The sequence below is a fragment of the Neovison vison genome, chromosome 5 (genome assembly GCF_020171115.1).
Source record: "Neovison vison isolate M4711 chromosome 5, ASM_NN_V1, whole genome shotgun sequence".
NCBI classification, from domain to species: Eukaryota; Metazoa; Chordata; class Mammalia; order Carnivora; family Mustelidae; genus Neogale; species Neogale vison.
The window spans coordinates 21006408-21018779 of record NC_058095.1 but is presented as its reverse complement, the minus strand read 5'-3'; the positions used below and the strand labels follow the sequence as shown (position 1 = coordinate 21018779).

Here is a 12372-nt window from a genome sequence, read left to right as displayed (position 1 = left end):
GACCGGCGTCAGGGACATGGCTGCCTGCGCCGTCTCCTAGGACCTTTCTGGATTCGGGGGTGCCATTTCGACCTTGGACACACTTGGAAGGTTTGGGGTGTGCCTCTGGAGGAAGGAAGTGGTCTGGGTTCATTCTGCCATCTGGAGCTGTCCGGTTCTCCCAGCAGCAATTGTGGAACAGGCTCCGTGTTGGGGCCACTGCGTTTTCTGGCCTCCAGCCATGGTCGACGTCTGACTGACGAGCACGGCACTGTTGGGTTCTTCCTGGGCTTTCGGTCCTGTGCAGCAGGTCCGTGGGTCGAGTTTGGCGCGCGTCCCATCCTGTTTCGAGGACGACAGCGTCTTCGGGATTGGGGACACCCCCAGTGCTGCTTTGCCCCTTCCAGAGAACCCTGTGTCTTCGGGATCTTTTGTGGCCCCGCCCACACGGTCCGCCGCATCACTCTCCTTCTGTCCAAGAAGAAGAAACCTGCCCTTGGTGCTCTGGTAGAGGATGGCAGGACACCGGTCGTCTCCGGATGCCTTGAAACCATTTTCCACGTAGCGATTGAGGTTCCCGGTGTAGGATGAGGAACTCGAGACGGGGACGGGGTCAAGTCACGTCGGAGTGTGGGTTCTCCCGGTAGCAACTGTGAAGAAGAGCGTCCAGGCACGTCGTTCCTTTGGGGAGGGCCGATCCCCCCGTTCGGAGGGTGGGGACGTGACCCAGGGAAGAGGCCCTCGGAGACCCGTGTGCCAGCTTGCGAGGGGAGCTGAAACCCGAGGAAGGGATCAGCAGGGACGGGACACACATGTGGGGATGCCCCGAATTCTGCAACGAGATTTCTGGACTCTGGACATACATCAGCTCCCTAGGAGCACTGGTTGAGCGTTTCGGTCAGTGTGGCACACACAGGTGCGGGGACGTTCTGCTGCGGCCTGAGAAGAGCCCTCAGGCATGGAGACGCAGATCTGCTGGGTAGCTACTGCCCCCTCCGCGCTGCGATCCGAGACGTGGCGCAGACGTGTGCGAGACCTCATGGCCGGTGTCTGCTTCCTGACGGTCCTTCCCCTACAAGGTTCAGCAGATGGGGCGACGGCCCCACGGGCAGGTGGGAAGCTCGGACGGCAGAGAAAGGAGATGCCGAGGAGTAAGAGGAGCTGCCAGGCAGGCAGGGAGCCCGGGCGAGAAGGAAGGAGGGAGGATGGAAGGGAGGAAGCAAAGAAGGAAGGCGGGAGGCAGGAAGGCACAAAGGCAGGAAGGAGGAGGCAGGAATCCAGAGGGACAGAAAGCCAAAGAGACCAAGAGACAGAGAGACAGACATGGAGCCCCGAGGGAAAGGAAACAGGAAGGAAAGAAGGAGGGGACAGAAAGAGGGAGGGAGGCAGGGAAGGAGGGAGGGCGTTGGCCCGGGGTGAAGGGGCGTGCGGGGGTTGGAGATGGGAAGGCAGTGAAGGCGAAAGGAAGGAAACCAAAGAAGCAAGGATTCCTTCCACAGGATCCAGCGCGATCCAGGTGGAGGCAACCGCAGCAAATCAGGGACGAGGCTAGTTGCTAAGGTGAGGACTAGAGCCACCAAGTCCTCCTGCGGAGCCCATTGCTGGCGCGCGTCTCTCACGCATCGTCCCAGGTGCTGGGCAAGCGCTGAAGCCTAGATCAGTCGAGAGTGCTGGTCAACCAGGACGCACCTGTCCTGAGACTGAGGCTTGCCTTGGCCCAGGGCATCGGTGCCGCCTCGGCCCACCTGCCCTTTGGTTCTGCCTCGCCCTTTGGAAGACAGGAGGCCACGCGGCCTCTCCCCAAGGTCCTCGGTTGAACTGGGATCTACAGGAGGGCTAGGATGCTGGAAGAGGCAGATGGCTGAGGCGGCCCTGAAACAGCATGTGTGGCGAAGCCGACTTGGGCTCGGGCATGGATTCTGGCGCTCCCTGGGAACCTCCGGGCGTCCTTCTCCGCTCCAGTCCCACCCCGGGCCCCCCCGCCACAGGAATGCTCCCCATCAACATACAAGCTTGGCAGGAGGCTGAGGAAGCAACGCTACTCGGTCGCCCGGCCCTCACGCCATCGGGAAGGAAGTCTCTCCCACGATCCGATGATCAGTGAGGCAAGATGGACGCTACTGATGGGACCACTTGAATTCCTGGGGAAACGTTTCCAGGAGAGATTCTCCATTAGGAAAAACATGAAGCACTCCTTGTCTACAGATGGCTAATTGGAGGGAGCTTCCTCTTCTACCAGCGCCCAGAGACTATGGGAAATGATGTAAACAACAACAAGGAAAGTCTTGCCTATTGGTCCCAGTCGGGGGTGGGGGGTGGGGGGGGGTGTTCCAGTGTATAAAAGGCCCAGAAGAGAAGTGGGCCACAGTCCGAATCTGAGACACTCCGCTCTGAACAGAAGCCCCCACTCCATCCGTGACACCATGTGCGGCTCGTGCTGTTCCCCTTGCTGCCAGCCTACGTGCTGCAGGACCATCTGCTGCAGGACCACGTGCTGCCGGCCCAGCTGCTGCGGGTGTGGCGGTGGCTGTGGACAAAGCGGCTGCGGGTCCAGTTGCTGCGGGTCCTGCTGCTGCCAGCCCTGCTGCTGCTGCCGCCCAACGTGCTGTCAGACCACCTGCTGCAGGACCACGTGCTGCCGGCCCAGCTGCTGCGGGTGCGGCGGCGGCTGCGGACAAGGCGGCTGCGGACAAGGTGGCTGCGGGTCCAGCTGCTGCGGGTCCTGTTGCTGCCGCCCAACTTGCTGTCAGACCACCTGCTGCCGGCCCACGTGCTGCCGGCCCAGCTGCTGCGGGTGCCTTGGCGGGTGCGGCGGCGGCTGTGGACAAGGCGGCTGCGGCTGCGGCGGCTGCGGGTCCTGCTGCTGCCAGCCTTGCTGCTGCTACTGCCGCCCAACTTGCTGTCACACCACCTGCTGTAGGACCACCTGCTGCCGGCCCAGCTGCTGTGGGTGTGGCGGCGGCTGTGGACAAGGCGGCTGCGGGTCCGGCTGCTGCGGGTCCAGCTGCTGACAGCCTTGCTGCTGCTGGGCCTACGGCTGCTGCTCCACTGGCTGTCCCACCACCAGCTCGACGACCACCTCCTGCCTCCCTTGCTGCGAGTCCAGCTGCTGCCAGCCTTCCCGCTGCGCACTGCCTCCTCCAGAACCAGCAGGTGCACACAACACTCGTTGGCCATTTGGGAAACCACGTCACTGCCTAACATTGCTGAAAGCCGGCAAGCCACCGCCAGCTGCCTCCTTCCAGGCTTCAGCACCGGCCCAATGTAGCCTTCTGCCACTTAGCTGCCTCTGCACAGGCTTTGGACCCGGCCCCATGCAGCCTGGACCATTTCTCCCCGAGTCTCTGCTTCCTCCGTCTTCAGCGTCCCGTGCCCACATCCCGCATCCTGTCATGGACTCCTCATCTCTGCCTTCACTCCTCCACCGTCCACATCATTATCCTCTCCCTCTCAGCAACTTCAAGGAATCAACGCTCACGCATCGGGCACAGGTGTCTGCCACGACCCAAAGTCCGGGCATGCTGGCTTTTCTGTGGTCCGTGCCCACACGGTCCTTGCCTCCTGTTTCCTCCCTTGCATGATCCCGGCGAAGGCTTCTCGGAGGGCGGGACTGGGGGGCGAGGGGCGGTCGCCTCACCTCTCTTTCCTAATAAACCCTGTAGCGTTCTGCATCCCGTATGGTGTCCTTGTCCTTGGGCGGCATTCGCGACGTCATGGCGTCGATCCACAGCTCGCATACCACGTGCCTTGTTAATCTGGAGCCTCCTACACTCCTCAACCAACTCACGTCTCCATTTGCAGATGAGGAACTCATGGGACATCCTGTCCTAGAGCTAACGGGGACGCACTAGGACGCCAGGCTGCTTGTCCTGCCCTGGCTGAAGGGCACACCCGTTCTCCTCTGCGGGCGAGTCAGGCAACACCCTGGGTCTGGGCACCGGCGAGATGTTGGTTGGCGTGTCCTCCTGGACGCGCAAGTCCTCCTCTCGTGTCCATGCGGGTGGTATCTGGGACAAAGTGGTGGCCAGCCGAGGCCCAGCACTCAGGGGCCTGGAGGCCTCTGGAAGGGCAGCCGGCCTTGCCCTTCAGAGCTCTTGGGGAGACAGGGACCCTTTCGTGGCCGCGGGAACACTTTCGAGGCCGCGGGCGCCCTCTCGCCCATCGTGCACGCCTCCGCCTCAGAGACAGGCCAGCCTGTGGTGGCCTCACGCCCAAGGGCCGCCTCTACACACGCACATCTTCTGGGAACATGCGAGTCCTTTTCTGCTTGGGCCTCCTGGTCCTCAGGGCCTCGCGGAAGAGAACGGAGATGTCGGGCAGCTGGGTGCCGGTCACATCGTGCTGCCCAACGGGCATGCAATATGGCGTCGGCGTCCACAGGGCACCAAGAAAAGCTAGGATGGGCGAGTCCCAGACCGAGAGCCCATGCGATGGGCAGGAAGGAAGACTTGGAGTCATCCGTGACCTCCGGAACGTGGAAGGGAACCCATCAAAGTCCTGGGCATTTGGGGAAGGAAGCTTGAAGCGTTGGTGGGGAAATCAACGGGCCTCTCTGGGAGCCGGCTGTCGGCGTGGCTGGGCTGGAGGGCGGGGGCGGGGTGGCACTCCGTCAGGAAGAAGAAAGAGAAAGGAGCACGGGCATTCCCAAGAGTCCCGAGAGCCGCACGGCTGGCGCTTCTGGTCCGCAACGGAGGCACGCTGCTGCTTTGGCACTCGGGGTCGTGAGGCTGCCTTCAGGCTCTGAACGAAGAGCATGCTGAGGCCCCGAGTCCCCTCCTGGGAGCAGTGGAGGGCCCTCGGAGGCCCTAGGACTGCTCCCTTCCAGGGCACACGCCAACACAGAAGACGTGCAGTCCGAGACCGAGCATGCCTCCTCCTGGTCCTTAGGAGCTTGCGGGGTTGCGTGATGAGGGGAAGAACAGACACGACCTGGGTGGCTACGTGTGGACGCAGTGCTTCCTGTCTGCTGCCCTTCATTCTTTTCCTTCCGGAAGATGTTCTTGGAGTGCTTGCAGAGTTCATCTATGGGGTCACCAGCCTCTCAGGGCTCCCATGGAGCGATTTCGCAGCTCCAGAGGTCACGCCGTGCTCATCCCGGCAAGGGCCGTCATAACCCCCATCCCCGCTGGCACCCGTCCCCCACCCCCATCCCCTCTGGGAACCATCGGTTTCTCCTCTGTAGTTCAAGAATGTGCTGCTTGGTAGCACCCCTTCTTGGTCTCTCGGTCTCTCTCTCCTGTTGCCTCCCTCTCTCCCGGCCCCTTTCTCTGTCTCTCTGCCAATCTCCGTCCCTGCCCACCTGCATCTTTTTCCCTTTGTTCTTTGGTGGCGCTTCTCCAGTGGCCCCTAGGAGTGCCATCTCAAGGTACTGGTCTCTCTCTGACTGACTTCTCTTGCTCCGATCGATCGTCTTCGGCTCCTTCCATGGCACGGCCAACGGCAAGATGTCTTTCTCTGGTGCGGCTGCATCCTTTTCTGTCCTGGATCGAGACCCCGTCTTCTGTCTCCATTCATCTGCCGCTCGCCGCTCAGGCTGCTTCCGCGCGCGGGCTGCTGCTAGCCACGCTGCTCTGAACAAAGGGGTGCGTGTGTCCCTTCGGCTTTGTGTTCTGGAATCGGGGGACGGTGGGGAAGACCAAGCAGTGCCATTCCCCGATCGTAGCTTCGTTCTACCTCTACCTCGTTGGTGAGGAAACGCCATAGCCTTTTCGGCAGGGGAGGCGGCCCCCAGTGGTTGCCTTGCCACGCACAGCATGGGAGGCTTCCCCTTTCTCCACTGCCTCCCCAACACCTCTTGTTTCTTCTCTTGGGGATGGGGGCCACGCTGGCGGGGGTGAGGTCTTAGCTCCTCAGAACCCAGCATGGCACTCGGCGGACGATGTGTGATGTGGAGCATGGGTGCACGCGTCGGTGGGCCATCTATCGTTCTTCTTGGGAGAAATGTCTGTTCCTGTCTTCTACCCATGACGGCTTGGGGTTTTGGGTTCTGGGGGAGTTGAGGTGGTTGTGGGAGTGTATGTTCTATTTTTTTATCCCCAGGGGTACAGGTCTGTGAATCTCCAGGTTTACGCACTTCACAGCACTCACCAAAGCACATATCCTCCCCAATGTCCATAACCCCACCCCCCCTTCTCCCAACCCCCCTCCCGCCAGCAACCCTCAGTTTGTTTTGTGAGATTAAGAGTCACTTATGGCTTAGCTCCCTCCCAATCCCATCTTGTTTCATTTATTCTTCTCCTACCCACTTAAGCCCCCATGTTGCATCACCCCTCTCCACCCACTCTCCTTGGTAATATGTGTGACATTCCTCCGGCACTCCTGACTGCCCTAAAAGAAGAACAAATTGTTATATTTCAGAGATCACAGTCCTGCAAGGCAGGAGTCTCACTTGGTTTGCAAATGTCCTTGAGATTTACAACAAAGAAGTTACCTTACCAATAGCCCAATTTCCAAAGACACATAACTCAGTTCCTCAAGCCCTAAGGTCACCCTCCCCTTCATAAAGAACCAAAGGAGGAGGAGGTAGAAGGAAAAGTAAATAAAGTTAAATTTCTTCTAAACCTAAATCTCACTAACAAGGATGCTTGATAGCAGGAATGTAACATTCCACCAGGAGACTCCCAATTGTCTTTATGTTAGTGCCTCATTAGAGGGAAAGTGGCCTTGGCTTGATAGTAACCAGGCTTTCAATATCCTGACAGTCTTCTTTACCCCAATAGCCCTTCTGAACACCCCTTTGTCCTCACCTGCCCAACTCCTGTGTATATAACCAGCCACTCCTCACAGGCCCTGGGCAGTCACATCTCCACCTGCCCACGGGTCCTGTCCCCGTGCTCTAATAAACCTTTTGCACCAGCGATGTCTTAAGAATTCTTTCTTTGGCCGTCAGCTCTGAACCTCACCCCACCAAACCTGACTTAGGTTCTGGGACTTCATCATTTTTGGCGAGCCAGCCAGGAGATTTGTGAGTCTTTACATTTGGACTCTGAGCTTCGGTGCATAATTGGTGAGTACTTTCTCTTATTTTCCTTTACTCTCATTTCAGGGCTTTTCAAGGAGTATGGTCTTATTGGAATGCTTGCATGTCAATTGCTCAGGCTGTAATCCTCTACCCATGGCTACCCTACGGGGAGGAGAGGGTCTGCCTTTTGGCTGTAAGTTAGTACCCTGGCCGGAATGGCAAAAAGACCCAGAAACTTGATGGCCTCTCTCTATTTCTGTTCTTATAGAAAGTTGTCTCTCTTGGGCACGGGACAGCCACCTATGTCACCAGCATGGCTGCCAATCTTAAGACTCCCATGTGAGGTTTCCTCCTGATTGATGTAATGTGATCCCCCCCATATCCTTGGTCTAGCCACTTCTGGCCAGGAGACCTCCACTGGGAGCCGGCCGAAACCAGTACCCGTTTGAATTAAAACGCAACCAGGGACCATTTCCTAGGGAAGTTGGCTGCAAGGACCACATGTGTTGGAATGTCACATAGACCATGATGGATTTCAGTCTTTACTCTTTCTTGTCAGTGTCTCCTACAAACTGCTTAAAGCTATGAAATTGGGTAATTTCCCCTTGCCAAACTTCTAGTATTTCCTTGGGTTAATATGGCAAAACAGTATTCAGTCTTCAGGACAGACAATGGCATGGCATGGCACAGTTTCCTAGTCCATTCACCAGGCATACATCTGTATCCTAGGATGTGATGGGGAAGTGGAGGGATGCCGGCACCTCTCCAGGGCCTTTTATGGCAGGAATGTCTTCCCAGGGAAGGCAGCATGATGATCAATAGCGATTTTTGTTGAGGGACGCCTCCGGTCGCTTTTGACACACAGGAACCTCTGACATATCCTGCGTGGGACACTACCCAGGAGTCAGGGGGGATTTGGTAATGGACCTTCTTTACTTTTCTGGAATCATGGCCTCAGTAGGCTTCTTCAGTTCCCAAGGACTTCACCTTGGGGTGCCTTATAACCCACTGTAAATAATTTGGGTTGCAAAACTTAGGAAATTACCCTGATCCCCAAACCAGGCAAGGACCATACCAAAAAGGAGAATTTCAGACCAATATCACTGATGAATATGGATGCTAAGATTCTCAACAAGATCCTAGCCAACAGGATCCAACAACACATTAAAAAGATTATCCACCATGATCAGGTGGGATTCATCCCTGGGCTACAAGGATGGTTCAACATTCGTAAATCAATCAATGTGATACAACAAATTAATAGGAGAAGAGAGAAGAACCACATGGTCCTCTCAATTGATGCAGAAAAAGCATTTGACAAAATCCAACATCCGTTCCTGATTAAAACGCTTCAAAGTATAGGGATAGAGGGAACATTCCTGAACCTCATCAAATCTATCTATGAAAGACCCACAGCAAATATCATCCTCAATGGGAAAAAGCTTGCAGCCTTCCCGTTGAGATCAGGAACAAGACAAGGATGCCCACTTTCACCACTCTTGTTCAACATAGTATTAGAAGTCCTAGCAACAGCAATCAGACAACAGAGAGAAATAAAAGGTATCCAAATTGGTAATGAAGAAGTCAAACTCTCTCTCTTCGCAGATGACATGATTCTTTATATGGAAAACCCAAAAGACTCCACCCCCAAACTACTAGAACGCATACAGCAATTCAGCAGCGTGGCAGGATACAAAGTCAATGTGCAGAAATCAGTGGCTTTCTTATACACTAACAAGGAAAATACAGAAAGGGAAATTAGAGAATCGATTCCATTTACTATAGCACCAAGAACCATAAGATACCTGGGAATAAACCTAACTAAAGAGGTAAAGGATCTATACTTGAGGAACTATAGAACACTCATGAAAGAAATTGAAGAAGACACAAAAAGATGGAAGACCATTCCATGCTCTTGGATCGGAAGAATAAACATTGTTAAAATGTCTATACTGCCTAGAGCAATCCATACTTTTAATGCCATTCCGATCAAAATTCCACCGGCATTCTTCAAAGAGCTGGAGCAAATAATCCTAAAATTTTTATGGAATCAGAAGAGACCCCGAATCGCTAAGGAAATGTTGAAAAACAAAAATAAAGCTGGCGGCATCACCTTACCTGATTTCAAGCTTTATTACAAAGCTGTGATCACCAAGACAGCATGGTACTGGCATAAAAACAGACACATAGACCAGTGGAACAGAGTAGAGAGCCCTGATATGGACCCTCAACTCTATGCTCAATTAATCTTCGACAAAACAGGAAAAAATATACAGTGGTAAAAAGACAGTCTCTTCAATAAATGGTGCTGGGAACACTGGACAGCTATATGCAGAAGAATGAAACTCGACCATTCTCTTACACTGTACACAAAGATCAACTCAAAATGGATAAAAGACCTCAACGTGAGACAGGAATCTATCAGAATCTTAGAGGAGAATATAGGCAGTAATCCCTTCGATATCAGCCACAGCAACTTCTTTCAAGATATGTCTCCAAAGGCAAAGGAAACAAAAGCGAAAATAAACTTCTGGGACTTCATCAAAATCAAAAGCTTCTGCACAGCAAAGGAAAGAGTCAAAAAAACAAAGAGGCAACCCACGGAATGGGAGAAGATATTTGCAAATGACAGTACAGACAAAAGGTTGATATCCAGGATCTATAATGAACTCCTCAAACTCAACCCACACGAAACAGACAAACACATCAAAAAATGGGCAGAAGATATGAACAGACACTTCTCCAATCAAGAAATACAAATGGCTATCAGACACATGAAAAAATGCTCATCATCATTAGCCCTCAGGGAGATTCAAATTAAAACCACATTGAGATATCACCTTACACCAGTTAGAATGGCCAAAATTAACAAAACAGGAAACAACATGTGTTGGAGAGGATGTGGAGAAAGGGGAACCCTCTTCCACTGTTGGTGGGAATGCAAGTTGGTGCAGCCTCTTTGGAGAACAGTGTGGAGATTCCTCAAGAAATTAAAAATAGAGCTTCCCTACGACCCTGCAATTGCACTCCTGGGTATTTACCCCAAAGATACAGATGTCGTGAAAAGAAGGGCCATCTGTACCCCAATGTTTATAGCAGCAATGGCCACGGTCGCCAAACTATGGAAAGAACCAAGATGCCCTTCAACGGATGAATGGATAAGGAAGATGTGGTCCATATACACTATGGAGTATTATGCCTCCATCAGAAAGGACGAATATCCAACTTTTGTAGCAACATGGACGGGACTGGAAGAGATTATGCTGAGTGAAATCAGTCAAGCAGAGAGGGTCAATTATCATATGGTTTCACTCATTTGTGGAGCATAACCAATAGCATGGAGGACAAGGGGCGTTAGAGAGGAGTAGGGAATTTGGGTAAATTGGAAGGGGAGGTGAACCATGAGAGACTATGGACTCTGAAAAACAGTCTGAGGGGTTTGAAGTGGCGGGGGGGGTGGGAGGTTGGGGTACCAGGTGGTGGGTATTATAGAGGGCACAGCTTGCATGGAGCACTGGGTGTGGTGAAAAAATAATGAATACTGTTTTTCTGAAAATAAATAAATTGGGAAAAAAACAAACAAACAAACAAAAAAAAACTTAGGAAAGGACTGAGCTCCTGTAACACTGCATGGCCTCAGTGGGATCTATCAGTTAGATCTCCTCTGCAGGAAACAGGGCAAATGAACCTAGGGTGCCTGCATTGCTCATACCTAGGCCTTCATTGCACTGCACCAGGACCCCAAATAAGGGGCTTTTGCGGAATGTGTTTGCCCAAATGAGTCAGCTAGTAAACTCTCTCCTGACATATTAGATGGTAATTACGTAAATAAGCCTTCTTTTAGTAAACCCAGGTTGCTGGGCCATCCTTAGCAAAAGGGGACTCTGACCTTATTTCTCTCTGTTTCTCTTAATAGATGTGGGGGCTTCTCCCTCACTCATTTCCCGTGTCAGTGGCTAGAACTGGAGCCAACTGGGGTTAGTCTAATTCGAGACAGAGACCATAAGGAATATTTCCAAGCAGCTGCCGAAACTCTCTTTGTTTCGGGGAAGTTTCCCTGTGTTCTCTGGCCTGACTTGGACAGCTTAACCCCTCCCCCCTTGATGGTGGGAAACCATGGCATCTGCTCCTCTGTTGGGACTTATGAGCTCTAAAACCGGGAATCTTTTCTCTGCCTCCTGGCAGCACTTTGTTTCTTCTTTTTCCCCCTTCTCCTGGCTCTGCACCAACGTGCGTGCAGCCTGCATGACTACCCTCTAGATCATGCACCATGATCCTCTCTTCACTGTCAAGGAACAAGAAGAGAACCCCCTGGACCTAACACCCCCCCACTCCAGATCTTCCCAGGCATGTCTCAGGTGAACATTCAAAGTGGAGTGGGCCCAGGTGGAATGTGAATCACTATTGGAACTAAGTTAAGTTTGTTGGTTTAATTAAGATAAGACCTGTCTTTTAAGTTAACAGTAGTAAATGTGAAACTTCAAAGTTTACTGGAGGTCATAAGCTTGTGTTATTTATTAAAATTTGTTAGCAAAGAGATGACTAAACTGATGGTTAATTGTCTCAAAGGTTTTTTTTCAATTTATTTATTTTCAGAAAAACAGTATTCATTATTTTTTCACCACACCCAGTGCTCCATGCAATCGTGCCCTCTATAATACCCACCACCTGGTACCCCAACCTCCCACCCTACCACCACTTCTAACCCCTCAGATTGTTTTTCAGAGTCCATAGTCTCTCGTGGTTCACCTCCCCTTCCAATTTACCCCAACTCCCTTCTCCTCTCTAACACCCCTTGTCCTCCATGCTATTTGTTATGCTCCACAAATAAGTGAAACCATATGATAATTGACTCTCTCTGCTTGACTTATTTCACCCAGCATAATCTCTTCCAGTCCCGTCCATGTTACTACAAAAGTTGGGTATTCGTCCTTTCTGATGGAGGCATAATACTCCATAGTGTATATGGACCACATCTTCCTTATCCATTCGTCCGTTGAAGGGCATCTTGGTTCTTTCCATAGTTTGGCGACCGTGGCCATTGCTGCTATAAACATTGGGGTACAGATGGCCCTTCTTTTCATGACATCTGTATCTTTGGGGTAAATACCTAGGAATGCAATTGCAGGGTCATAGGGAAGCTCTATTTTTAATTTCTTGAGGAATCTCCACACTGTTCTCCAAAGAGGCTGCACCAACTTGCATTCCCACCAACAGTGGAAGAGGGTTCCCCTTTCTCCACATCCTCTCCAACACATGTTGTTTCCTGTTTTGTTAATTTTGGCCATTCTACTGGTGTAAGGTGATATCTCAATGTGGTTTTAATTTGAATCTCTCTGAGGGCTAATGATGATGAACATTTTTTCATGTGTCTGATAACCATTTGTATGTCTTGATGGGAGAAGTGTCTGTTCATATCTTCTGCCCATTTT

At 52.5% G+C, this 12372-nt stretch overlaps 1 protein-coding gene across 1 annotated transcript; it reads left to right on the top strand.

Moving 5' to 3' along the window:
• Positions 1-2402: 2402 nt before the first annotated feature.
• Positions 2403-2990, top strand: LOC122907325 (keratin-associated protein 9-1-like). The gene has a single exon (XM_044250227.1). The coding sequence runs from the start codon at positions 2403-2405 to the stop codon at positions 2988-2990; it is 588 nt and encodes a 195-aa protein (XP_044106162.1).
• Positions 2991-12372: the final 9382 nt, after the last annotated feature.

What these genes read in the sequence shown, in the direction of transcription:
- LOC122907325 (XM_044250227.1), top strand. Translation starts at nt 2,403, where the DNA reads ATGTGCGGCTCGTGCTGTTCCCCTTGCTGCCAGCCTACGTGCTGCAGG.